The 27499-nt window shown below is 36.4% G+C and overlaps 1 protein-coding gene across 5 annotated transcripts in view; it reads right to left on the minus strand.

Moving 5' to 3' along the window:
• Adgrb3 (adhesion G protein-coupled receptor B3) overlaps positions 1-27499 on the minus strand; it is a 697560-nt gene that overhangs the window by 396021 nt on the left and 274040 nt on the right. For 4 of the 5 annotated variants that reach the window (XM_004846114.4, XM_087204896.1, XM_013072655.3 and 1 more), the window contains exons 5-7: positions 23437-23601; positions 3261-3425; positions 2163-2327 (exon numbers count right to left, since the gene is read on the minus strand). In XM_004846114.4, the coding sequence (XP_004846171.1) occupies positions 2163-2327; positions 3261-3425; positions 23437-23601 (495 nt within the window). The remainder of the gene's footprint in view (positions 1-2162; positions 2328-3260; positions 3426-23436; positions 23602-27499) is intronic. The other variant, XM_013072656.3, reaches the window with a different exon arrangement.

Below are 27499 nucleotides of genomic sequence, written 5' to 3' on the forward strand. Positions count from 1 at the left end.
GTGTATTCTTACTCACAAAAGTAATATATAGTGACCACAGAGAGGAAATGATGCAGGGTTAACTCAGTGTATAAATCAATTCCACTGTGGAAAACTGAGTTACTTATAAATGCTACTGTCTTGATAAAATAATGTGACTGCATATAAAAATATAAAGCACAAATATAAACAAACCCTATTTATTTTGATAAAAATTTACACTCTATAGAAGCGAAGCATTTTTAAAAAAATTAACTCATTAGAACCTTTGGTGGATAATGCAATTTATGTTACATTAGTATTACACTCAGATATATCCAAAAACTTGATATATATATAGATAGATAGATAGTTGTCACCCTTATATAAGCAACAGTTCATAAAATGTTTAGCACATTCAAGAATTCATTTTAATTATGAAACTATATACTTGTAGATAATTTGTGGTTCTTTTGAAACTATATTATTGACAAAAATAAAATGAAAATGTTAACAATATCAAAAAATGTATTGTGTTATATAAAAAGAGTTTTGAGATTTAAGCAGCAATTTTTTAGCCTGCCTTAAATCATGAAAACCAGCAAATAAACTTAGCAAATAAGGTATAGTAGCTTTCTTACAAACAGCTTTGTAAAATGTTTTCCAAACAGCAGGTGGCAATCTTTGTAAATCTGATTGCAGCAGTACTCTCTTACCTTAATGTATGCAGATGAAAGACAGTTCTTAGACCAGTGAAGAACCTCAGTATGCTAATGCTAAGACTGGCTTAGATAACTTCAAATACTAAAAGGGTCTTGTTTAATCATGCTTTGCTGTTCTAATGAAATTTCTCCCTGGGCAAAATGAGTGTTTTTGTTTAATGCTTCTTAATACTTAGGCAGCACAGGAGGAATTCCACAGTGCTAATCTGCACAGGTATCCTCATCAAAATCTTGCATGCTATTTACCTCTTATCAGTGTGAATTCATATGGCCTGAAGAATTAACAAGACTAATTTTAGATCTTAAATTCAAGGAAAAGCTGTACTTCTTGGTACTCTCAATTTCCTGTTTCTGCCAGTGTTCTTCGTGTGGGACTGTGAGAATTCATATTCAGTATTTCAGTTATAGAGAAATACAAAGTTTTGACTTCTCTGTATCTCTTACAATACATTGGTTTCTAAATTGATGTAGTCATGTTAGAGACAGAAATCCATAGCTTTCCAAACTGTAGAGCACCCCAAGGATCTGCAGCCAGTGGCTCCCTGCTCTCCCCTCCAGCTCCCTCTCCAGAGTGGGCAGGCACCTCCCCCAGCAGAGGGACAAGCAGCGACCACGATCTAACTGGACACTGGAGTTCTCTAAATTCAGCCCTCTCCTCTCTATCTCACTGTGAAATACTAAAATCCCATTCTATCATCTTTTTTAGTAGGTTTATAATAATTTTAATATCATCTTAAAACCATGACTTTTACTGATTTTGTTCCCAGTGCGTCAACATTTAATGAAATGCATAGATTAGTAGAAAAAAGTCTTCTAAATTAGGCTCAAAAGTATTACAATCTGCTCCATCATCTGCACAATTCTGACCTTGCATTCTTTTGTATATTTAGATGTAAAATTTTCCAATATAGCAACATCTCAACTCTTGCACTAGTAACAAAGGTATGCTTTCACTTTAAAATGTGTTCCTCATAGGAATTTCCTTTTACAGTGGAAATTGGGGCAAGGACAAGTAAATGAAGATGTCCAAGGTTAATTGTCAGGGTGACATTAATTAACAATAGAATTTAAAAGAGCCTGAATTTCAACATCATGCCTTTGTCTTCCTAGCTGTCTAGCACATCTTTATATTTCTCGGATAAATAGTCTACGGCAATTAGTATTGTGTTCTCAATAAACAAATGTTTCATAAAAATGGTAGAAAAAAATAACCTAACTACTTTAAACCACACTGCTCAGAAGGGCTGCCTTGTATTATTATACTTTATGAAGACATTTTGCAACAAATAACTTAAATCCTATAGAACTGTTCTACAACACATCAAGAGAGGACATCCCATTGCATTATAGAAACAAGTAAATAGCTAGTTATCAGTAACAATCCTTTCATTGAGGAATCCTTCCCTTAATAAACGATATTTAGAGTCCTGTTTGCTCAGGTCATGAAGCATTTACACTGGGATAATTTCAGCTCCCTCTTACCAGGACATCGCTGCTCGCTGCATCTTCGGACCTCTTCGCCTGTCCCTTCGCACTGCTGCCCTGTGACCGCCATGCCCTGACAGGTCCTTATTCTCCTTTCCCAGCCGCCGTCACAGGACTTGGAGCATCCACTCCAGTGCCCCCACTGGTTCCACTGCCCATTGGCTGAAAGAAAGGTGTCCTCATCAGAAGAGCCTATCTACTGCACATTGCTTCAGCTGTAATCCGAGGACATCACCATCTTTTTGTTGTTCGTGAGTCTATCACCTCAGACAGACATTATTCACATATTTGACTTACTGGTCAAATACAGGGCACGGTGATGAGTATATACTTACAGAACCGTGCCTGACTCTTCTCAGGCACATCACTGACTCTTACCTGTAAAAAGTACAAGTTCGGTGCTAAACGTCATTACTTTAAATATGCTTTATCTCATAGTCTTCTAAATTCTGGCACTTTTTTACTATGCAATATAGCAGAATAATTAGCTCTTATTTGTACAAAATACAGGTATGATCAAAATCTACAGTGAATGTTTAAATTTTTAAAATCACAGTAAAACACATTGCCACTAAGCTTCCTCAAAATACTCCCTCTCGCTCCAACACACTTATCCTACCATTCTTGCCAGTTCTGGAAGTCTTCTTTTGTGTCTTTCTGAGATGCGATAAAAAAAATGGTGAATGTGGCTTCTTAGTGCTGTCCAACCTGACACAGGATCCTAAAAGGATTACAGTGAGGCCTCATCCACCCTGTTTACCTGACCTACCCTGCTTCATCTTCTGGCTCTTTCTCAACGATGAAATGGCTATGAAAGGCCTATTTTTCATCCTGGCCAGGACAGCACAACTAAAGACATTCATGAAAGAGGACTTCCAGAACTGCTTCAGAAAGTGGCAAGAATGATGGGATAAGTAAGTGCTTTAGAAGGGAGGCAGAATATGTTGAGGAGGTTAATGGCAATGTGTCTTTTACCATAATAATTTTATGAAATTCAAATCTTCACCATATTTTGTATTGTATCTGGCATGCAACTTCTGATCACTGTGTGAGTCTGGTGCATCTGGCCCCCTCGAGGCTGCAGCAGCTGCCTACCTGTGCATTCAGAGTTGTAACACTCTCTGCTCTCCGCCCAGGGCCCACGGCACTCAGAGCCTCCATGGGCAGCTGCGGTGCACTGCCGGCTCCTCTGCTGGGTCCCGTTGGAGCATGTTACTGAGCATTGGCTCCAGGAGCTCCACTCCTGCCACTGTCCATCAACTAGCAAAGCAGAAAGACAGAAAGTGAGCCAGCATGATCAGATGTTTCAGTGGGGAGGCCACATTGATAGTGTGGAGCAAACCATCCCAGGAAAATATGGGCCAGTCAATGGATTCTCCATGCATGCACAGAGGGTACACTGGCCTGAGGTATTATTATTGTCCCTGAAATTACCACTGCCTTATTTCTCACTTCTATTTCTTTCTTTCTTTTTATCTCTAGTATCTTGCATGATTCCTTTATTTCTTCACACACATACATCTTTGAGCTAAGCAATAGGACACAGAAGAGTGAACAAAATAAACACTGAGCAATGGATCGTGAGTTCATTTTTCAGAGCGGGAACCCCTAAAAACAAACAAGTCATTACATGCTAAATGAACTGACTATACAATGTGCTGCAAAGGATGATTTCAGGACAGCATGAGCGAAGAGCTCAGTGGGACTGCAGAGTCTTCCTTGATAAACTGAGGTTTCCAGTGAGTACTGAAGAATTACAAGGAAATTCTTATGATCTATGTGCTCTGCAGAAGAGCACACAAGGGTCCTTGGCAGAGGACACATGGACACTTGCAGGAGCTGGACAAAGGCCATTGTGGACAGGGTCTGGAGAACTGGGTGAAGAGGGGTAGCAGTATAGAGAACATCATTGATTGATCTCTTGTGAGACAATATGATGCAAGCTAAGAAAGAGAGAGAGAACAAAGACACAGACACAGACTTGAGAGAAGAAGCTGGGTCTCAGGCTGATCTAAACTGCTCTGGGCAACAAAGACAAAAGGCACCAAGGACATCCAGTGTTTATTCATTACAAGCTTGGACAATTGCTAAAAGTAGTGATCACAGGCAGGACTGTAAAAGGAGGGCACTAGCATAACTTTGCTGAAGAGAACAAATAGTTAATTCAGAGGGGAAGAATTTAGTCCGAGTCAAGTTGACCTTGGCTGGAAGTTAACTCAGTCACAAACTGCTACTTCATGGACTAGGACCTAAGTCTCAGTAGCAGCCAGTAGCAAAGGAGCAATACTAGCCCAACTCTGCTATCTGACATGCCCACTTGAGTCACATAAAGCTTTGGTCAGACTCCTAATACAGCCAAATTATAGAATTATAGAGCGGCAAGAAGCTTGTGCCACTTCTAGCCTGTAATACTGGGCAGAGGTGTCTGCTACATAGCACAAGAGGTTAGTAAAAAGGCAGAGGGCACATTGTTCAGGGCTGTGTCTGCTGGGTTGAGAATTTTGGCCATTATTCTCAGGTCATTAGGAAGTCACTGGAGGATTTCAATAGGAGATGCTATGAGCAGATCTGGCTCAAGACAGAAAAAGAATTATGGGAGAATTGGGGAGGAGATGATGACATGATGAAGCAGTAATGAGGTGTCTTGGAAGAGATTAGAAAGACACTAGGGAGGCACAGCGAGAGGAAATTCTGAAGGAAAGACCTTGAGAACAGAAGCAGAGAGGGAGTCCATGTGGTTCTCAGAAATTCAGGGTCGGATGACTAGAATTTATCAATATAGACTCTTGAACTTGACTTGTCTCTCTGAGATTCAAATTGGCATTCATTTATCTATTCATTCATTGAAATGATTGTTATCAGACACTCACAGTTGTTAATGAGAGATATGGAAATAAAACTATGCCAATCTCATCTCCAAAATCTTAAAATTTAGTACAGTATACATGTAAATAAGTAAATAAAAGGTCAAAGGCAAATGTGTCTAACATGAAGTATTGGGTGCTTTGGTTTTCACAGGGCAAATTACATCTGTTTAGGGAGGATCTATATTAGAAGGGTGAGATTTGGATTATTTAGACAAAGGAGACATCTCCAACAAAGGACAAAGGCAAATGTCACAAAATAGAAATGAGCCAAGGATTCAACCGAAAGTATTTACCATGTTAAAATGCAAAAACTAACATATAAATGGACTCATTTATGGCTGTTTACTTTTTCCATATCATTCTATGGTTCTTAGCCAATTTGATCACAGATAAAAGAGAATTCAACATCAATCCAAAGTTCTAATATAAGCTATTATTGCTGTGAAAATTCATTCCAATAAATGAGAAAGCCTTGCAGAATAGGAGTAAGCACTTTAAAACTAATTTCAAACCTTACATGTAGCCATTAAAAAGAAGTTGTTTAATAGGTATCTAGCTGTACTTAATAAACACCTTGTGAGATTAAAAAAATCACAAAATGTCAATTTAATCATCCTGTTCATGTAATTCTAGCATCTCACTTTATTAAAAGTGTCTGACATAATCTTGCTGGCTATGCAGTATGTTTTCCAGACAAAAAATATAATTCTAGTGAATCAACATGATACTTTAGATTACCCATTTACCCTCTATTTGGGGTTTAAATGTGAGTCCATTTTTCATTTCAGAATTTTGCTTTTCAAAGATAATACTTACTGAGCTTTCATTAAGACCCTTTGGTATTCTAAGTAATTTGAAACGAGTCTATAAAAATACTATTCATGCCCTACACTTTGCAATCTGTTTGGCAAAAGAATGTACAGGTATGCACATTATTAAGAATATTTACAAAATAAAGCAAGCAGATGAATTCAGTGATGCCAACCGAATCAAAGTTACTACAAATATGTGATGCCCTCGAACATTCTGATTTGAGGTAGCCTTGGGGTATATTTTATTAAGAATGCAAGAGTTATACACTCACTGGCAAACAAAGGAGGGTAAGTCTGCAGTTAAGGTGTGGAGCCTGGAAACAGCAAGTCAAATGTGGACATTTTAGGGAAAATATTCTAGTAGAGCACTTCATTTTTATAAAGAATAAGAAAGATCTTTCTGAAAAAAGATTAGGACATACAAAAATATGTTTTTACAGTGTATGGTTTGCTCTTCTGGCTTTTCCAGAAAGATGACTTTGCCTCACCATTAGTAAAAACAAAGCAAAACCACACGACAACAACAAAACAACTTAAAGACTTTAAATTCATACATTCGTAATAACGGTTTTTCAGCCCTTTTGATGATATGCATACCCTATGCTTCATCTGAAATTCAAAACTGAATTACTATTAGAAATCTGAGAGATAATTTGAGGTCAAACACCATAAAATCAAAACATGTATATGAGATGTAATGGCTTTATTTACAAAGCCATTCACAGAAAAGAACAGTGATATTGATGATGTATCAAGTGAACATTTTTTGGTGATATTGATGATGTAACAAGTGAACATTTTTGGCTGTTTAACTTTACACCAAGAACTGGAAGGTCCTTTTATGAAACATTAACCAAACTGTGATAAAAGAACTGACTTGACAAAGTAACTCACTGGGTGTAACAGTAAGAGACAAATCCCCAAAAGAAAATATAATGTAAAAATTCAACACGTATTTCCTTAGTGCACTAAAAACAAGTTAGAATAAAAATAGAAAATTAAGAAGTCAGAAAGGAGAGGGAAATTCTACATACAGTATAGAATTTCCCTCAGTGTCAGTGTGAGGCATTTCTTTTTATAGATTTACATTAGAACTTTAAAAAATCATTAATAGGGGCCGGGGATTTAGCTCAGTGTGGTTCCGCCACCTGTCTCACAAGCAGAAGGACCTGAGTTCGATCCCCTGTACAACAAAAAACAAACAAAAACATTAATTATTGTATTCATTTTAAGGATCTCAGCCCCACATATTCCAGGAGATAAGTGTCGTTTTGCTGAATGGGAAAAATGGAGAACAGGAAGGTTTTGGGAGGTGAAAATGAAGTTCTGATTTAGAGATTTAAGCATTTTTCAGGTTGGATACAGGCATTATCATTTAGGGATACTGAGATATTTAAGAAAAAAAACCATTTACTGTCTTCTTTGTTGATATTTCTTTTTTTATAACCACTCATCTATGTTGTCCAGAAAGCAAAGGAATGACTTTTAATTTTTTATTTATTGTCTAATGGAAGAGCTGGTGTTGATGGGCCTCTTTTCTGTCAGCTCTGCATGCATGTTGGGCATGTCGCTTGGTTTCTGTAAGCTGCATTACAGACAGACAGGCCCCTGCTCACTCAGTGCCAGTCCTGTGTGGTCAGCCGACTCCCTGAATTTATAGGAGAGATCTCCACTGGCACTGCAAACCAGTGAATTTTTAAAAAAAGACTTCAGTGCTCTTGTTCTAAACCTATATTCCTATTGAAAGCTGATCCCCAGCATTGTATGATGGCAGGGAAAGAGCAGCTGCATGTGGTAAGAGTGTAAACACTGCAGAGCCCACCAGAGCCTCATAAAGCACTAAGGGAAAGTTACAGAAGACTGAGCTTGTGACTTGCACTGCTCTCCTCGACACTGGGACTGGGACTTTTACCAGCTGTGCACTTAGAGCCTGGGCTGCTGTGGGGAGGCAGATGATAACAGCTAAACAGATGCATAAACCAGGGTTTCAGCTGGAGCTGTTATATAGTCCATATGATAAAGGGGCAGGTTGCTGGGGAAAGGCTCCACCAGTGGAAAACATTATATTACAGCTGATTCTGAATCACTAGAAAGAGTTGTCATGTTAAAGACTGGGGAAACCTCTAGGCAAGAGCAGAGTCTTGAGGTTAAGAAAGCTTTGCACGTTCTGGAAAAGAGAGGAGGCTGGGCCTTGTGGAGGTCACAGAAATGGGAACTCGAGAGGAGAGGAGTTCACCTGGATGCAGAAGCCAGTGTTAAGGCCCTGTGGGTCACGTGATCCAGGAAGAGGGGTAGTAATGAGAGGATATCAATGGAGGAAAGTGGTATAATTTATATTTTAAAACTTAATTTTGTTTGGATTGTACAGGTACAAGAATAGCAGAAGAAACTTGGGTTTTAAACTGTTTTCTGGACAGTGCTGATGGCAGGTTGGATTAAAGAGCATCCATGGGTACAGACAGTAGCAGAAGAATTCGTAATATTTTCTTGATTTAGAGCTGACACATTGGTGGTAGAGTACAGAAAAATAAAGAATCAGGTTGACATTTTGCTTAATCATATAGGTAAAGATAGGATTCATTTTTTGAACTGGGTTACAATAGTGTTCTACTTTCATGATGTTGAATTTGGAATGTCATTTTAGACAACATCAGGGACTATTGCTTTAAATGAACTTTGTTTAGAAGTGCCTCCTTAGATTTAAAAATATTATTGTTTTTTTAAAAGTGCAACTATATATTGCTTAAAATAACACTTCATCGCTAAGGACTTGCATAGATTGAAAGTGTGAGACAGATAAGATATTCCATGCAAATGCAATCCAGTGGAAAGCAGGAATAGCTATATTTACACAAGGTAAAATGGGCTTCAAATCAAAAGCAGCAAACACTGACAAGAAAGATCATTATGTAATGATAAATGGATCTATGGTATTCAGAAAAAGGAAGTAGTGAGTCTAAATATAAATGGAACTAATGTCAGTGCACCCACTTTTATGAAGCAAATATTAATAGACCTAAAGGATAGAATCTAATAGAGTAAGAACTCTGAACTTTAACACTTCACTTTAAACAATGGGAAATTCTACAGAAAATTAACAAAGAAACAGCAGATTTCATGTGCACTCTAGACCAAATGGGCTTCACAGACATCCACAGAATGTTCATCCAGTGGCTGCAGAATGCACATTCTTCTCATCAGCACACAGAGCATTCTCAAGATAGAGCATGCTAGGCCACAAAACAATCCTCAACAAATTTAAAAGGAATGAAATTGTACTGAGTATCTTTTCAGATCCTAACACAGTGAAGAGAAAAATCAACAATGCCTTTGAAAACTATACAATTGTATGCAAACTCAGTACGTTTTAAACAAGCAGTAGATCAAAGGAAAATTAAAAAGAACATTTGAAAGTTTCTTGATACAAATAAAAATTAGATATAACATGCCCAAACCTATGTGATACATCAAAAGCAACACTAACTTGAAAGTTTGCAGTAATAAATTCCTGCATCAAAAAAGCAGAAAGATCTCAGGCAAATAACCAAGCTCTGCCTCTTAAAGAAGAAGAAAATCAAGAACAAAATAAACTCAAAATTAGTAGAAGAAAAAAAAAAACAATAAGTATTTGAATTTGAGACTTAAAAAATATAAATTATCAATGAAAAAAGGATCTGGTTCTTCACAAAGATAAAACAGACAAACCCTTAGCTCAACTAAGAAAAAGAGAGAGAGATTTTAAACAAGTAAAATTAGAGATGAAAGGGTAGATATTACAGTGGGCAATACAGAAATACAAAGGATCACTAGAGATTATTAAAGACAAATATACACTAACAAGTTAGAGAAAACAGAAAAACAGACTAATTGCTAGACACATACACCTTACCAAGGTAGAATTATCATCAAACAGAAAACCAGAACAGGTACAGAATAAGCAATTTTCTTTCAAACACATAAAATTATGATCCATCACTGTTTACAAAACAAAAAGCACAAACATAATTACGGAATAAACTAACAAGGGACAAACAGTCCACTGACTCCCCACTTGGTGAGAAGCAGTATTTTTAGTGTTTCTGAAGGTGTCTTGGCCCAGGTCATGGGGTAGAGTCCTCCCCTGTCGCAGTGAGCTGGGTGTAAGGCAGGACAGTCCGATGACCAGGGTGCAGGAGCTTTGGTCCCATCCATCCTCTGGGGGAAAAGGGAGCTCAGCAAGGCTGGAGCCATGAATAGATCTCTATTATTTCCTTTTCTATAGATAGAAAAGGAAACTGCTTACATAAATGAGCTCTTGATTAATGAAATTTCAATAGATTCATTAAGTTTTAGAACATTTGGCACAGCAAATTTCAGAAAAAAATGGGAGACAATGTAGATCCACTTTGCTCCCCTTTTCCCACCTGCTGTCCATCAATGAGATGCTCAAGGAAGAGAAAGGACTGTTTTTGTACCAGGTGGCAGAAGTGGGCTGGGGGAAGGAAAAGTCTTCTCTGCCCCAAGAAGTATCCAGGATCTCCACATGGCCTGGTCCACTTCTGAGCAGGCCCAGGAGGCCCTGTGAGGACTCTTCTCCCAACCCCAACCCCAGGTGCAGTGCAAATCAGCCAACATTACTGGTGGAATGCCAATCAAAGGAAACAGTTACACACCAAACAATTTCTTAAAGTCAAAAACATTTTTCATGGAGTTAAACACTTTTTGAGTGTGTTTTTTCCCAAGTGTAAAAACCACTGACTTTTTGTGCAAGCCAAAACACCACCCAGGAATTTATTCTGGCACTTGTGTTCTAGGAGTTACAGGTATGCATCATGGATTTCTTTCCCTCTCCTATTTTAAAGGCCTCATGTTTCTGTTCCTGAGTTCACACCGACACCTTCTGGCCTCCCTTTGGGGGAAGTGGGTGACCAGCCCGCCTCCCTGGTTAGATTAGGCAACACTGAGAAGAGCCCTCCTCCACCTGCCGGGCTTGCTTTCAGATTCTGAGGCAAGTAAGGTGCAAAAAAGCAAACTGACAGAACCACAACCTCCAAAGGCAGCCTGACAGTGCAGTCTGACCCGAGCCTGAGTCTTTAGGGGCCACTGTCTCAATTCCTCCCTGGGGAAAGATGAGTCACTGATGGAATTTGGATCAAGTAAGAGGAGGGCATCTGCCAAGAAATAGCATGCTGGACTCAAGTCAACCCAGGCCATCCAATGACTACCCACCTGTTCTCACCTTCCCAAGCCCTTCTCTCATGTAGGCACTCCAATTAAAACAAAACGCCAAACTACCCCATCATGGAAAGATAACCCTATATATACTTTCAGAGAGTTCTTAGACCAAGGTGGAGTCAGGAATTTCTCCAGTCCCCAAACACCACTCTGGAGCCTCCCCTTGCTGCAGCAGATGCTCAGTTATTCTCTCCCTGCTGCCCTGCTGCCCTGCTGCCAGGCGGGTCTGAGCCCCAGCCAGGCGTCTCCATGCCCTGCCCAGGGAAGTGTACACACGTGCACAGAGGCACGGTGGCCACTGCTTCTGTCTGCTCCTACTCCCAGTCTTTTGCTTCACATAAGAGCAATACTTTTCTGCTCCTCTGAAGTTCCTAGAAGGGATTTTCCCATGAAGAAACAATTCTTCCATGTTTGTAAACTGGAGTGTCATGCAAGGTGCTCTGAAGAATGAAAAATCCCGATGAGGGCAAACGAGAATGGCAAAAATGACACCCCTACAGCAGGACACCCCCTTCACGCACACCAGGCCTCAGCATTTGGTGTCTTCTGTGTCTTCTTTCCAGCTCTTCCTTGGGCTCCACAAATATCCACTTATTCCCCTAGTACCTGGGGTTTCCTCGTTTCATCTGCCTGTGGCCCCCACAATCCTGCCCTTTGCAACCTATCCCAGTAACGTCAAGAGGGAAATACAAGCTCGGTGCTCAACCCTGACTCAGAGCTCTGGGATTCTCTGAGAAGTTGTCCTATACAGGTTTATGCTGACAGATCTGTATCATCTTGAAGGATGTTCATTGTTAAGGCTCGGCCTAAGAAAACGGTGGGAGAACCAGATGCAATGGACAGACACCTTCAACAGCACTGTCACACTCCTCCATGGACGTGCTCAGTCACCTTGGGTTTTGCTCCCCAAATCCACACCAGAAGAAGAAAAATGAGGATTTTTTTTTCATTTATTTTTTAAGGCAATTTCCCTGAACAAGAATTTACAACTCGTCATGGCTCAGTAGGTGAGGTGGCTGAAAAGTGTAAGGGTCAGGTAGCTGGCTTCCTGCTCAGCCTGCAGCCTCGGGTGCAGCCTGTGCTTTCCCAGCCAGCTCTAACTGGCAGCATGGAAAAGAAAAACTCCAACAACAACAAGAAAAAAGTGACAAAAGACCGACATCTGAACAGGCCCCTGCCCCAGTAGGACTGAGACAATCTCTTTCCTCCCCTGAAATAATTGCAGTAATTAAAGAAGAAAGAGTGCAAAGCACTTAGTATGAATGGTCTCTCACTGCCAACCTCCTAACCATGACCCTCCCTTTCACATATTTCTCTCAGAGCAAAATAAATTCATTAATGGCTTTTTATACATGAACACACAAGAAAAGAATGTCGGAACCTGAACTACCATGGGAGCAGTGTACCTGGCCCTCTAGGAGTTTCACTGTCAGGAAGTGTAAGCCCCAAACAGGAAGCTGCTTCCTTCCCTTTTCAGTTCCATATCCTGCCTGGGTCCCACTGGCCAGGAAAACAGTGTATTCACAACCCACCTAACGTAGAAGAGAAGATGCCCGTCCCGTCCCAGTGGTAAAGTATAAGTCTGCCCCCATCACTACATAAATATAGCACACGGATGTGCTTGGTTAGAATAGAAACAGCATCCAACCCTCCTGCAGTTCTAGTGAGGGGCTGCTGCTGCCAGGCCTGGGGTCCCAATGCATTCCAGAGGAACTTTTGTTCTTACTCTGGGCTCTGGGCTTCAGGGTAATGGCTCCAGCGCCATTTGAACAGAAGCGTGGGGGGTGTGAGAGCATCTTCTTTCTTCTCAGGAGCACTGGGCTCTTTGACAGACCTGTCCTCACTGTGTTCAGTCACCTTGAGCAGTTTTTACTTGGGGAGCTAATGGGTACCCAGGGCCAGGAGGCGAGGCGGGCATAGGTGGCTCCTTCCCCACTTCTGCGGTCCTGAGAGTGCTTCTTCTCTCTGGCTGACTGCCCCAGGCTCTCAGGATCCTTCTCAGAGGTGGTAGAGCTGGCTCTACCTTAATTCTAGTCGGGACAGGAGCCAAGTGGGTACATTGGTAGGTGAGCCCAGGGTGGAGGCTGTAGCTTGGTGGAAAACTGAGTCTTTTAAGAACTGTGCTTTTTTAGTTTCTTCTTGGGGAGAAAAGTTAGCAGTTAATTTCTATTTAAATATGTATGCATTCTTGATTTATAAAACAGTAATGCAGAGATTTATGAGACATTCAGATGTGAAAGATGGCTTTGGTAGTTATTCATTTAAGCAGAATAGTGTGTATATGTACATAAAATGTAAGTAATCTTAACTCCATTGTGCAGTACCTTTCAGATGTTCTGCTTTCTATAAAGTCTTCAAAATTTTGTATATATTATATATATATATATATAATTTAATGCTACAAAAATAGATGTATAATATATATATTTTTTTCCAGGAATATCTGACAGCTTTGTATTTTGCTATGGAAGTTGAAAGGAAAAAGTATTTTACCTCAGAAATTAAAGATAAACAAAAAGAAAGAAGTACTTTAAAAACAAATTTCTCATAAAGAAAAGCCCAGGTTGAGATGATTTCACTGGTGGTTTCTACCAAGCATTTAGAGATGAGGTACAAATTCTTCTTGAAGTATTTCAAAGAGTTGAAGAGAAAGAAATTCTATTGAAAACATCTAAGACACCAATGCTACTCTGAAATCAAAACCAGGTAAGGATACACATCCACACAAAACTACAGGTCAACATTTATGATGAACATAGAAGCAAAACTTCTCAACAAAATACTCGCAAAGGAAATCTGACAGCACGCCCAAGAGAAGACTCAGCATGCTCGGTGGGATCCATCCCAGGGGTGCTAGAATGGCCCATCATGAGCCAATCAATGAGCTTGGCAAACCATACCCAAAACAAAGGGACAGAAACTATACTGATCATCTGACTAGATATAAGAAGGTGTTTGATAAAATCCAACACACTTCATGATAAATCTTCTGAACAACAGGTATAGAAGGAACATAGCTCAACATGAGGGCCATATATCATAAGGCAACTGTTAACCTTACACTGAACAGGGAAAGCGGAAGGCTTTCTAAGATTTGGAGTAACAATGAGGATGCACACTTTTACCACTTTTATTCAACATAGTTCTACAAGTCCAAGCCAGAACAGTGAGGCCAGAAAGAGAAATAAAGGGCATTTAAATTGGAAAAGAGAAAACACCAAAATCATCATTTTTTGCAGATGACATTATGTTATATGTTAAAACCTAAAAGTCTCTACCAAAAAACTATTAGAACAAATAAAGGAAATTAGCAAGGCTTTAACATAGAAAAATCAACTGCACTGCTATGGACTAATAGTGGGTTATCTGAAAAAGAAAGGAAGAAGCAATTTCTATGTACAATAGCTAAGAAAAGTAGGATTAAATTTAACCAAAGAAGTAAAAGATCTGTACACTGAAAACTATAAAACATTGATAAGAAAAGTTGAACAGCACATATAAAAAATTTAAAAAGACATCCTACATTCATGATTGGAAGAATAATGTTGTAAAAATGTCCATGCTACTCAATGAAGCCTACAAATTCAAGACAATGTCTATCAAATTATCAATTACATTCATACAAGAAATAGGAAAAAGAATCCTAACATTTGTGTGGAACCACCAAAAATCACATCCAAAGGAAACTTGAGCAAAAAGAAAAAGGAGGCATTATATCATCTTAGTTCAAAATATACTGCAAAGTGGTAGTAATCAAAAAATATGATATTGGCATAAAAATAAACACAAGGCCCAAATGGAACACAGAAAAGAGCGTAAAAGTAAACTCACACATACATAGATAACTGACTTCCAACAAAGGTTTTAAGAGTATGCATTGGAAGAAAGTGGTTGGAAAATTGGATATCTGCATGGATCAGGAGGAACCTAGGCCCTCATATCTTACTAGTTCCAAAAGAAACTAAAAATGGATTAAAGACATGAATCTAAAACTGGAGAAAATGAAACTATTGAAGAAAACATGGGGCAGTGAAAAGAATTTTTTTTGGATAAGAACCAAAAATCACAGGAAAAAAAAGAAAAAATAAACAAAGTAGATTATGTCTAACTAAAAACTTCTGGACAGAAAAGGAAATAACTATCAAAGTGTAGAGAATGAGGAAAATAATGACAAACTATACATCTGACAAAAGGTTAAAACTAGAATGCATAAGGAACTTAAAATATTTTAAGAGCAAAAAAATACAATTAAAAATGGGAACAGATGTAAATAGGTATTTCTCCAAATAAAACATAAAAACATGTAAACAGCAATAGGTATATCAAATACCCAACATCACTAAACATTAAAGAAATGCAAATCAAAACCATAAATAGAGATTACTCTATCCCAGGAGGAATGGCTATTCAAAAAGTTAGCAACTACAAGCGCTGGTGAGGATATGGAAAAAAGAAAACACTTGCACACTCCTGGTGGGAAGATGAGTTACCACAGTCATTGTGGAAAACAGTATGGAGTATCCTCAAAAAATTATAAAGGAAGGGAAAAAATGGAAACAAGGATTTTACAAATAAGGAGGAGATGAGGGGTTGAAGGGAAAGGCAGGGAATGGAAAAAAAAAAAGGAAGAATTAAGCTATATTATGTACAGGTACAGATTCCCTATGATGAATGTGATCATTATGTATGGCAAACATGGACTAATAAAAAATAAAAATTTTAAAAAACGTCAATTTTTAATCACTGCTGTAAGAAACAGTCCTCAATGTTTTGGAAATTAATTTAGTTATTTTCTTAATGTTACAAGTACTTACATAATGTGTTCATAAATAAAAATTTAGCATTAAAACAATCAAAAATAGAACCACTGACTGATCCAGTAATCCCATTTCTGGGTATGTATCCAAAGGAAATGAAAGCAGTAGGTTAAAGAGACACCTTTACTCCTGTGAATTCTATTCACAGAAGCCAAGGAAAGAAATAACTGAAGGGTCCATCAACTGATGAAAGGATTTTTAAAAAGGGGTACATAATAATAATGAAATATGTAAAAGGCATGGGATCCTTATATTACTTTATATTACATGAATAGAGCTGGTAATCATTAATCATTATGTTAAGCAAAATGCACAAGCAGAGAAAGACAAGTACTGCATTGTGGTCACATATAGAGAATGTGAAAAGTTGATCTCCTAGAAGTTGAGAGTGGAAAGATGGTTACCAGATGCTGGGGATAGTAGAGGAGAGGAAGGGGAGGGGAAAGATTTTCAATGGGATCTAGGTTATACCTGAAGTAAATTCTAATGTTCTAGGGCAGTTTGGTAGCTATAAATAACAATAATGTACCATATATTTCAACAAAACACTGTACCTTACAGATTTCTTTGAAATGTAATCGTTCTATCTCCCCCTCTCCAATTTGGTAAGCATTACACGAGAATACATAATTTCTTCTATAGTTTACAATTAGGTTAGAATTAACACTTTCTTAGACCTTTTTAATCTCATTTCCATCATCAGCACTTGCAGTAGGTTTTCTTTTCTTTTTTCTATTTCAATTTAAAAGGTCCGAATGTGCTCTGCTTTAAAAGTGATTTTACAAAGGTGACCAAGACTGGAGAAAAATAAGGCTATGCTTTGAAAACAGAATGCTGAGAATCAGACTGAATGTCTTTCCTTATACACCAGACATGAGACAGTTAATTTTTCATTTCAGCAATGTGATTATTTAGGTTTCCTGGATCCAGAAGTGTTGAAGCCACAAACACTAAATTTCTAGATTTCTAATACCTGTATTGCTTTATGGACTTCCTCCTGGCATGTACATGGGGTTACAATGGTGTTTACCTAAAAAAGCAATCTTCTGGGCTGGGGATTTAGCTCAGTGGTACTGTGCCTGCCTTGCAAGTGCAAGGTCCTGAGTTAGATTCCCAGTACCAAAAAAAAAAAAAAGCTATTGCCTGTGTACAGAGCCCGAATTAAATTCTATAATGTATTTTAATAAAATACTTTTTCACCTGAATTTCTAGTCTTGACCAATAACTGGTCAGAAAAATAACATAATAGCATCATAATAATAATCACAGGATAGGTTATGTAACAATAATAATAATAATAATAATAACACAATAATAATCAGAGGATAGGTCACATACCCATCCACGAAGTCATGTAAATTCTGTGTAATTAAGAATCATTTAGTGATTATTCTGGGTTGAATATTGCTGATTAAATCAGACATGGAGAGCTATACGGAGAAAGATCCCAGGCTCTGACTTTGGAGTGTTCTGATGTAGTGATTCCTTGTTGGACAGCTCCAATCTCCATTAAGTCTGGAAAGACCCTCGGGAATACAAGGCTGAGGTGTAAAAGAGCCTCTTGCTTTGGTCATATGCCACAGAGCAACAACCTATGCTTCCCATTTGCTATGTTAAAATAAATTAGAAAGGCAGGAAATGTTCAAAATGCAGTGATTATTTTTAAAACTTTGAAATGAATATGTAAGCAAGTGACCATGATAAGGCTAAAAACCTTGGTAACAATGTTAAAAAAAAATTAAAAGAGGAAAAATTAAATAGTAAAATAAAGCACAGCAAGGTTAATAATGCCACAATTAACTTAAAAAATATTAGGAGCTAAAAAATAAAGATTGCCAGAATAATGCCAAAGATCTAAAATGACATAAATAAAACTGTCACACAACAGTCTAGAAGTTTAAGAAGATAAAACCCAAATTAATTAAAGAACAGGTTAATAAGGCAGCATTTGTGTTTCAAATGATCACATCCTCATGTAGAGACAGTTGGGAGTTGGGGACCTGTGAACCAGGGTAAGGAGAACATGCAGCCTCTTCCCAGTCACTACATGACGGGTGGCTGTCAGGTCCTCCTCCCAGAAATGCTGAGGGTTGAATTTTTAGGTCACCCAAATTTTTAGGTTTTCCCTAATAACAAAGATACTTGGGTCCCAGTGTGTTCCTGAGGACTTTCCTTTAGGTGCTTCTTCTCCTCTCGGGATTGTAATAGAGCAAATGTTTCCAGAAACTGCACAAGGCCGGATCCCCCAGGGGTCAGGGTGCACAAACAAGTGGGTGTCAAACACAGCCTGCCCTAGGCGACACAGTCCAGCCCCATGCAACACAGCCTGCAGGAAGACGCTTCTCCCTGCTGCACGTCAGGGAGGAGGAGCTCTGAGTTTATTATGGAGGCTATAGAGCTAAAAAGTCATATGCCGAGTTTGTTTGACTTGTTTCTTCTAAAAATCCCTCAGTATCAAGTAGTATCTTCATACAAATCTCCATAAGTCCCCTTCATTTCACATCAGGGTTTATACTTCTCAAGGTATTTCCACCTAATTTTAATAGTACTGTTATGAGATGGAAGAGTAATAAATTTTTGCTACATTTTATAAATGAGAAAATTGAGTAATTGAGAAGATAAATACGTTGCCTAAATAAGTATTTCTAATTAAGAATTGGGACTGAAACTTTATCCATGTGCTCTGAATTCCAGGCCACTTTGCAACTAACTGTATTTCATTTTTACATTTCCAGTATATAAATGGAAATTACTTATTTCCAATAAATCTATCATTTTATTGCTGTTTCCAGTGATTTTGACTCCACTCCATAAACACACATTAGATTGATAAATGGCAGGCTACAATAGGCAGCAGTACTAAACTCGAATCACTGCTGCCTCTCATCCTCAGCTACTGACAAGGAAAGTATTATTTACAAAGTAAATTACTTTAAAATAAACCTGGAGGTTCTAGATTAAGATCTTAAGCTTTTATGTTCTCTGAATTGTTGTATTTTGGAAAAGTTTATACAACTTTTATTTGGTGGATATATATTATAATTTAATACATTATATCACTGTAGAGAGAGAGCCACTGTGAAGGGATATTCTTTGATGAGACGACATCACCATTGTTCAGCAGTCCAGGCAGCTGGATGTCACCATTGTCAGCAGCTTGCCTGGTGCTCATACAAATCTCCACTCATTACCTCTTGTTGGACTAAACATCTATGGAACACTAACGTTAGACACACTCACTTCAGAGAGGAAAACAAGGTAGCTGCAGAGTATCAGCTTCTCTTCTCTCTCTACTAATACGTGTGGCTATGACTTCTCTACCAGTTATAGCAGTCTTCTTTCCTTCTAGATAATCCACTAAAATACCCAGCAGCATCTAATCCAGAACGAAGTTTCTCCACTTGATCTTAGCCAAAAGGCCGAGAAGCGATGAGAATGAAGTTTCTCTTTCTTAACCTCTCCCCCAAATCACCTAACTCTGAGAGCCCAAATGCATAGGTGAGTCTTTTCTAATACTCTCGAGAATACCTCCAAGTGCCCTGTCTTGATTTTGCCTCACTGCCAAGAGTAACAAACTCAGCCTGTAATTCTGGTGGACTTTTGCTGGAAGACCCTGGCACCACACAATTGTTTAAGAATGTTTAAATAAACAAGTTTGGTCCCTTAAACATCTCAACTAGTTCTCTTAATATGAAAGTAGGTATCACTAATGTTCCCATTTTACCAGTGAAGAAATCAAAATCAGAGGAGTGATACAATGATATTACAAAATAAAAATCTAAATTTAAATGTGTCGTTTTGTGAAGGTCTAAGATATTTCCACTATGCCATACTAATATATTACTAAATGTATGTAGAAACTGTCCTTTAAAAATTGGGACAAGTAGTAGAAATTTCAACATTTTCATGCCAAGATAATCCATTCAGTATTAGTTTACTGCATACGTCCAGGCACAAAGTTGTGTTGGAAGATGAACAAAACTCTGAAGATAATTTCCTTACATTATAATGTGTCAATATGACCATGAACTCAATGTCTAGTTAGTGACTACAGTGAAAACTCAGAGAAAACAAAAAACATAAATTGGAATTTGAGACACAGACCACTAGATCCTTGAACACGACTACACATTCCCTTCCATAGTACCTCCACTCTTTATTAGTATAGACCCCCAAAGAAGGGAAGAGGATCACATTATACTTATGAGCAAGTGTAAGAAACGGTAAACTCTTATTGTTGCCCTGTGCTCTGGTCCATCTCTCTGATAGTAGCAGCCTCTGTCCTCAGACATGGAATATTTTATCCCTTAAGATGTTGTCTCAGGGAGCACAGCATGGCTAAAAGCAATGCAAACTGAAACCACTGACTCCTCAATTTACCACTTCTCAATGAGGCTAGAGTGCTTCTATCTATTTTAAAGAACTTCATTCAAATTTTCACATGCTTATGTCTAAATTTTCTCTTGAGATCAGTGAGTATATATTCTTCTGGGTAGTGTCTTCCATCCAGTTGATATTTGATGATGGCTTTATATTCAGTGAAGGTGGCTGAGTTATCACACAATTATTTTGAAGGGGCATTCTGGATGCTTGTGACAAATATGTGTTACATAGTTTCAAGTCTTAATACAAAAATTTTGGGTAGGGTATAAAAACAAAAATTACATATATTAGAGTTGCCTTTCAGATAAGTAAATTGGAATTCAATATCATAATAGTTTTATATCTTTTACTGTGCAACTAAATTCAAGAATGAATATAACAGGAATCAGAAGTACACAAAGATGAACCTGTGATGCTCATTTATGAAAGAATACAAGCTGGGCTAGATTGAAAAACAGTATGAACAGAATGACCTAAAATGAAGGATCTGCAAGAAGGAAAGCCACCTGATTTTAGCTGTGATGGTGTACTTCCAGTGTCAGTGCAACATTAGAAACACATTAGCTTGAAAAGATGCATGGTTTTGGGTGAGTAAGCCGCAACTATTTCAACCCAGAAAGAAAGAATACTGATTCTTTCTGAGGTGAGATGAAATCTCAGTGTTGTTTTAATTTGCGTCTCTCCAATGATCAGTGATGTTGAACATTTTTTTTCATATATTTATTTGCCCTTTGTACTTCTTCATCAGAGAAGTGTCTATTCATTTCAGATGTCCTTTTTGGGGGCTGGGTCTTTATATTTAAGGGGTCTGATTTTTTTAGTTCTTTATATATTCTACAGAATAGCCCTTTGTCTGAGGAACATCTGGCAAAATATTTTTCCCACTCCGTGGGCTGTCTCTTCACTCTGTTGGTGGTTTCTCTTGCTGTGAAAAAGCTTTTTAATAAGGTGATATCTCAGTTGTTGTTTCTTTGTATTATTTCTTGTGCTATTAGGGGTTTTTTTTTTTATAAAGAATTTGCCTACACTTATATCTTCAAGAGTTTCACCTATTCTATTTTCCAATAGATTTATAACAAATGCTGGCAGGGCTGTGGGGGAAAAGGAACCCTTCTCCACTGTTGGTGGGAGTGTAAGCCAGTGCAACCACTGTGGAAATCAGTGTGGAGATTCCTCAAAATACTAGGACTAGAGGTTTCATTTGACCCATCTATTCTCCTCTTGTTATCTTTCCGAAAGTATAAAAAGCATCATACTACAGCAATATATGTTTATAGACATTTATAGTAGAAATATTGGAAATAGCCCAAATGCCCATAAATGGATGACTGGATAAAGAATATATATATATATCTTAGACATAAAGAAAGATAAACTTGAGGCATTTCTAGTAAATAGATGCACCTTGAGACCATATTCTTAAGGGAATACATTGAGCACACATTTATATATCACATTGTTTCTCTGGTGTGAGAAACCAAAAGTATAAATAAGGACCAATACGTACAACAGATATTGGGAAATGGGAAGAAAATGTTGCAATGGGAAGGGGAACCAGGGAGGGGGGAGGGGGAAAAGAAGGAAGGGAAAAAGAATAGAAGAAAAAATGGAAACAGTTTTTATAAATAAAGAGGGGAAGAGGAGTATAAGGAAAGGGAAGATAAAGAATAAAAAGAAGAATCAAGACAAATCATGTACAGGTACAAACTCCCTATGATAAATGTTATCATTATTATATCTAAAATGTACCAACAAAATGAATTTTCGAAGAATATTCATAGCTGAATGATATCAATATAGCCACCTGATTTCCTGATATCTAAGTATTTTATCACTACAAAAGTTCATGGAAAGTGGATTCTAAGAAAGCTCATCACAAAGCTTTAATGATGAGTGCCATATATCCTAGTCATTACTGGGATCGATTGAGATAAGAGAATATACATCACAGTGTTAACAAATTCTATATTTAAATATTACTTTTTATTTACCTCTATTATCTATTTTATACTCCAAAAACAAATAAGAGTGAGCTATATTTGATTATCCAAAAATGACACAGTTTGGGACTAAAAAAATTAAAATTCAGAACTCTGCATTTTCCCCAAATCCCTGGAGAAAATGTGAGGTCTAAATGTGTGCATGTTTGTGAGCAAACACATGCATGCTTATGTGAGAGAGCAAAAGAGAACAGAACTGATCTTACAAACAGACTTTCTGGAAATTATTTACAAAGAAGTAATCATAATTTTGACTCCCTAGTTTCATAATTATGTGAATACTGACTTTTATGAATTATATGCTTAATTCATAGAATTAATAAAGTTCTATTTAGTAAGATTCTTTCATCTTTAACTGTATGCCAATAAATATCTAGGAGTCTTTCTCTGAAGTACTTGGAACAATTTATCTAGTTAGATTACTATTGTATATCTATATATTGGATAGTTTTCCACATTCTGCAGATGTTTTAGCTATGAAAGTTTCTAGAATTTGAAGCACTGGCTCATAGCATAATATATGAATTTGGGGAATTTATGGTGCAAATGGGACTGGCATTAGAAAATGTCTTTAGAGAACCTTACTGGATTCCAGTCATGCTGTGTACCTGAAGAATATGTGAAAACTGAGGAATGGAAAAATCTCTCAAGGAGACTATGAGTGACTTTTCATATTGGTTATTAAGCCTATTTTGGAAGCTGTTACCATTCAGCAGTTACTTCTGCCCTCTCCTGAGGGGGTCTGTTATCTATATGCGTGTGTTTTCCCACCCATGGAGAGCTTCTTGAGGCGAAAATCAGCCTTATTCAGTCGGCAGATATTTTATTTTATGTTGGAATAACCTAAGTAACAGCACTATGAAGTCTTCTCTCTCAATGGGTGAAAATGTCTAAGATAGATTAAAAAAATTAATGCACTTAGCATAAAAAAAAGTGAAGATAAAGAAAAACACTCAAGAACAGACAACCATCTTCTAATCCTGTAAATATCATGATCTAATCAACTTATACAGCTAGTAATATATTTGGAAAGTCTGATTCTTAGTAAACAATTTCCAATATGATACATTTTCCAATATGACTAAATGAAAGTTATATTCTTAATATAACCCATGCCCATTACAAACCACATATGCAGTACATAAATACAAAGTTCAACAAATTAAGAATATGCTCACCTGGACAAAGAGCAATGTTACAAGGCTTGTGATGCGTCTCAGGTCCTTCACAGGGCCGCCCTCCATACTGAGGAGGGGTACATGACCTGGTTCTCGTTCTTTGGCCTCGACCACATGTAAATGAACACAAACTCCATGGGGACCATTCCTCCCAAACTCCGTGTACTGTAACAAAGCAAAGAAGCTTCAACAACAAAAGCAAACAGGTAATTTAAAGATTTTTTTCTGCATTATTAAGAAAAATCTTCAAAGTATAAATATATTTTAAAAACTCAATTGTAGTAACATCTTTTCCCACAAAATTAAAAAATAAATGTAAGCATTCATTAAAATAATATAGAAAGTTATATGTGCCTGTTTTCTGCATTTAAACATTTACACATGTTATAGGGCTGGGGATTTAGCTCAGTGGTTCTGCTGCCTGCCTCGCAAGCACAAAGACCCGAGTTCGATCCCTGGTACCAAAAACAAAATAAAACAAAAAAAAACAAAACACGTTACAAAGTTTTAACTTTTCTTGTTTTTTAATGGAAATGTCCTTCTCTCCCTGTTGGTAAAACATTAATAGTTATTAAGTTGAAAAAAGAACAAGTAAGGTGGAATATTTTTAAAAACAGAGATTCCTCATAGCAGAAATGATCTTGTGGAGTTAAATTTGCTTTTAAGAATCTAGGGGGCAAATTTTGTGAACTTTTAGAATTAAAGACTTTTACTGTGTCACAAAATCTAAAAATTGATAGTATATATTTTAAACAGTTTGTAACCTCACATTTTAGAAAATAAATTATTTCTTTTCTTTAAAGTTTTGGGGTTTAAATTCACCATCTTTTGAATAAGAGAGACATTTCAAACACTGTGTTCACATAAGATAGTTTCCTTTCCCTATTTCAAAATGAGCAATAAAAATGAGGATCTTTTTCCAATGGCCATGGAACCAGAAGACTCTATTCCTGAGCTTCATGGAAGTAGAAACCCTCATGGTTAATATAACTTCTTTTTTAAAAACCTCAGCAAATTCTATAACTCAGATTATGACTAATGTAACTATGAATGTACCGATATTTTACATATTGCACCACAACAAATTCAAGCTTGGTCAAAAATAACGACTTAATTTGTGTTCCTTCATAAGAGGCACTGTGAATATATGTTGATAACTTGAAAAAATTAGATCCCTTCCCTGAATGTTCAAATCACTGTTCTCACATACATTCATGATAAGGGCTACTAAGTAATAGCACCTCATGCCCAAGAAAAAAATGTGCTCGTTAGTGGATAGACTCTTGTCTTGGAACTCAACTTCTGGTCCTAGTATATTTTGAGAAGCTCAAGAGTATGGATGTTTGATATAAAACTCACAGGGATGAGTAGAGGAGTGCACATTTAGAATAAAAAAAGACCAAAAAAGATGTTCATGTTCTCCACATTGGTAGGAGTGAGCCCTTCTCCACATAAAGTGTCAGAGGACTTGTGCCAGTGAAAACCAAAATGTCCAGAATTTCTTCAGCGTATGCTGATGAATCTGCTATTTTGAAAAACACCTATGTTTAAATCTAATTAGCCAATACATTACTGCACATGGTTAACATTTTCTTGATGAGACTATTAGCACCCGCTCTCTTAGCATTTTTCATAAATACAATACATTGTCACTAACTGCAGCTGGATTTAACCATTCTACAATGGACATATACTTCAAAATATCATGCAGTAAATGATAAATGTACAGAATTGCACATGTCTACTTTAATCATAAGTAAATAAATTTGGAAAGAAGCTCAAATATCTGCACCTTACTAGTGAGGTACCCCATTCACTGAGTTACCTCAACTGGTTATGAAAATATATTCAAATATTTTAAAAATAAGCCACATTTGATTAATCAGTGAAAAACTCAAAGGTTTTATGAAACTTGATAGGAAATATGTATATTAATATAGAGGTAAAGAACAAGAGAGTGAGAGAAACTCTTACATGAATATATTTTGTAAATTTTTTTCCAAAAATCCCACAAAGATTTGGAGAAATCAATGTTGATTAGAAAGTCAATGAAATTAGAATAAGTAATAAGTCTATTTTTATATATACATATATAAGTAAATATGTATATTTATATGCATGTAAATATATGCATTTATGTCCATATAAATATGTATATTTATGCATGTGTTTAAACATATGAGCATGTATGATTATTTATGAAAGGATAATTTAAAAGTAATTAACATGAATATATTTTGTTATATAAAATTCACATTTTTATCAATCTCTGCATTTCTTTCAAATTATCAAGATTTCTCCATTTAAAATGAACCTTACTTTATTTTCTATATCAATTGTTAGTATTATATGATATTTATATTACTGATTTTTTTCATTTCTCATCTATCAAATCATATTGCTGTCCATGCATTGCACAATCCCAGAAGAAAAGCTAGAATATTGCCAATTTTTTCTTCATCAATCTCAAAGCATGCTGATTAATTTTGATGGTTTAGTTAAATCATAAAATTGGAATCCCCACAAAATTAATATTAGTGCTTTTTAACAGTCCTTACTGTTACACAGTGAAGTTTCTTGACTCATTCACATCCTTTAAAAAAGGTTATTTTTTACATTTGACAAAGATAACAAAGTATTAACAATTCATAATTTCAGGTAAGAAATTGTAACACACACTTTAATGTTTATAAATGTTATTCATAAGATCTATGTTAAAGATCAGATGTTTGCATTTTAACAGAAATTTGTTATTTTTTTACTTTGCAGAAAAAATATAAAAATCTATAAATTAGTTACTTAATTTGAAAAATGATTTTTCCAAAAACTATCCTAACAAAATCATTCAAATTAAATCAAATTTAACCATTTTTATAGTTTCCTTTATTTGTAGCATCAGCTATATTTTTATATTTCTTCTGTATGGTGACCAGAGATAATATAAAAACATACATTAAAGAAAATATATTATCATCAGATTTTGAAATAAACATATACAAATATTCTTATGATTTAGATTGGGCTGTACATAAAACAACTCTTTTAAATGAAAGGATTTTTTTCTTAAGAAAAAAAAATGGATATGACAACTTTGATATTTACCAAAAAAAATTCCCAAACCATTCTTAGCCTATATAAACTTCCAAAGGATTAGAATTATATAAAATATATATATATTATATATATGGTAGTTTTTGCTCATCACAACTCAGAAAAGATGAAGTGTTACTGGCATCTAGTGGGCAGAGGCCAGGGCTGATACTAAACATTCAAAATGCACAGGACACATCTCTGTAACAAAGATTTATCAGGGTCAAAATGGCAGTAGTGGATTTCAGAGTTTGAAAACCTTGGAGTAGACTCTAACCTGTAATTTAACCAGAACAGTAAATATATAATTGAATGTAGCTCTCCACTTTTCTCTGTATACTTTGTGTTTATCACATACTTTTCTACTTTAATAAGAGCTATTGAAGATAGAATTGGGTCAAAGCAAAAATTTTGCAAAAGTTTGGATATCTTAGGATCCATGTTAGAAGAAAGACAGTATTATGTAAATTAATTTTTCAAAATCCTTCTTTTGAAATTTGAATGCGATGAGCAAAAGTGAACTAATTTATAACATCATTAATTAGCTTTTTTAGTACAAATAAATATAAGCTCTCATTGTATCAATCCACTTATTTTGTGAACAATGAATTTTATTTTCATTTTAACCTTTTCTCATGCTAGTTTCATTCGTTAAATGTCAAATATAGTTGAGTTGTCACACTTCGAGTGAGTTATTGATTTCTGAACTAACTTGCATTGGAATTTATTATATTAGTAATATATTAATATTGTTTAAAACACTACTTAAATTTTAAACTATTTTAAAATTCTCATCCCCTCTGTTTTCAGAATATAACAGATTGAAAAGAAAATATGTATTTACCAGCTTGCAAATAAATAAACAAAAGACTGAATGAAAATATTTCATAACAAACAATAGCCACATAAAAAAATACCAATTTCTTATATCAAGGTACTTATTCAACATTTTTAAGATAATGCATTTCCTTAA

The sequence above is a fragment of the Heterocephalus glaber genome, unplaced genomic scaffold (assembly GCF_053883595.1).
Source record: "Heterocephalus glaber isolate CG9 unplaced genomic scaffold, H.glaber_assembly_v1.0 deba00000594, whole genome shotgun sequence".
NCBI classification, from domain to species: domain Eukaryota; kingdom Metazoa; phylum Chordata; class Mammalia; order Rodentia; family Bathyergidae; genus Heterocephalus; species Heterocephalus glaber.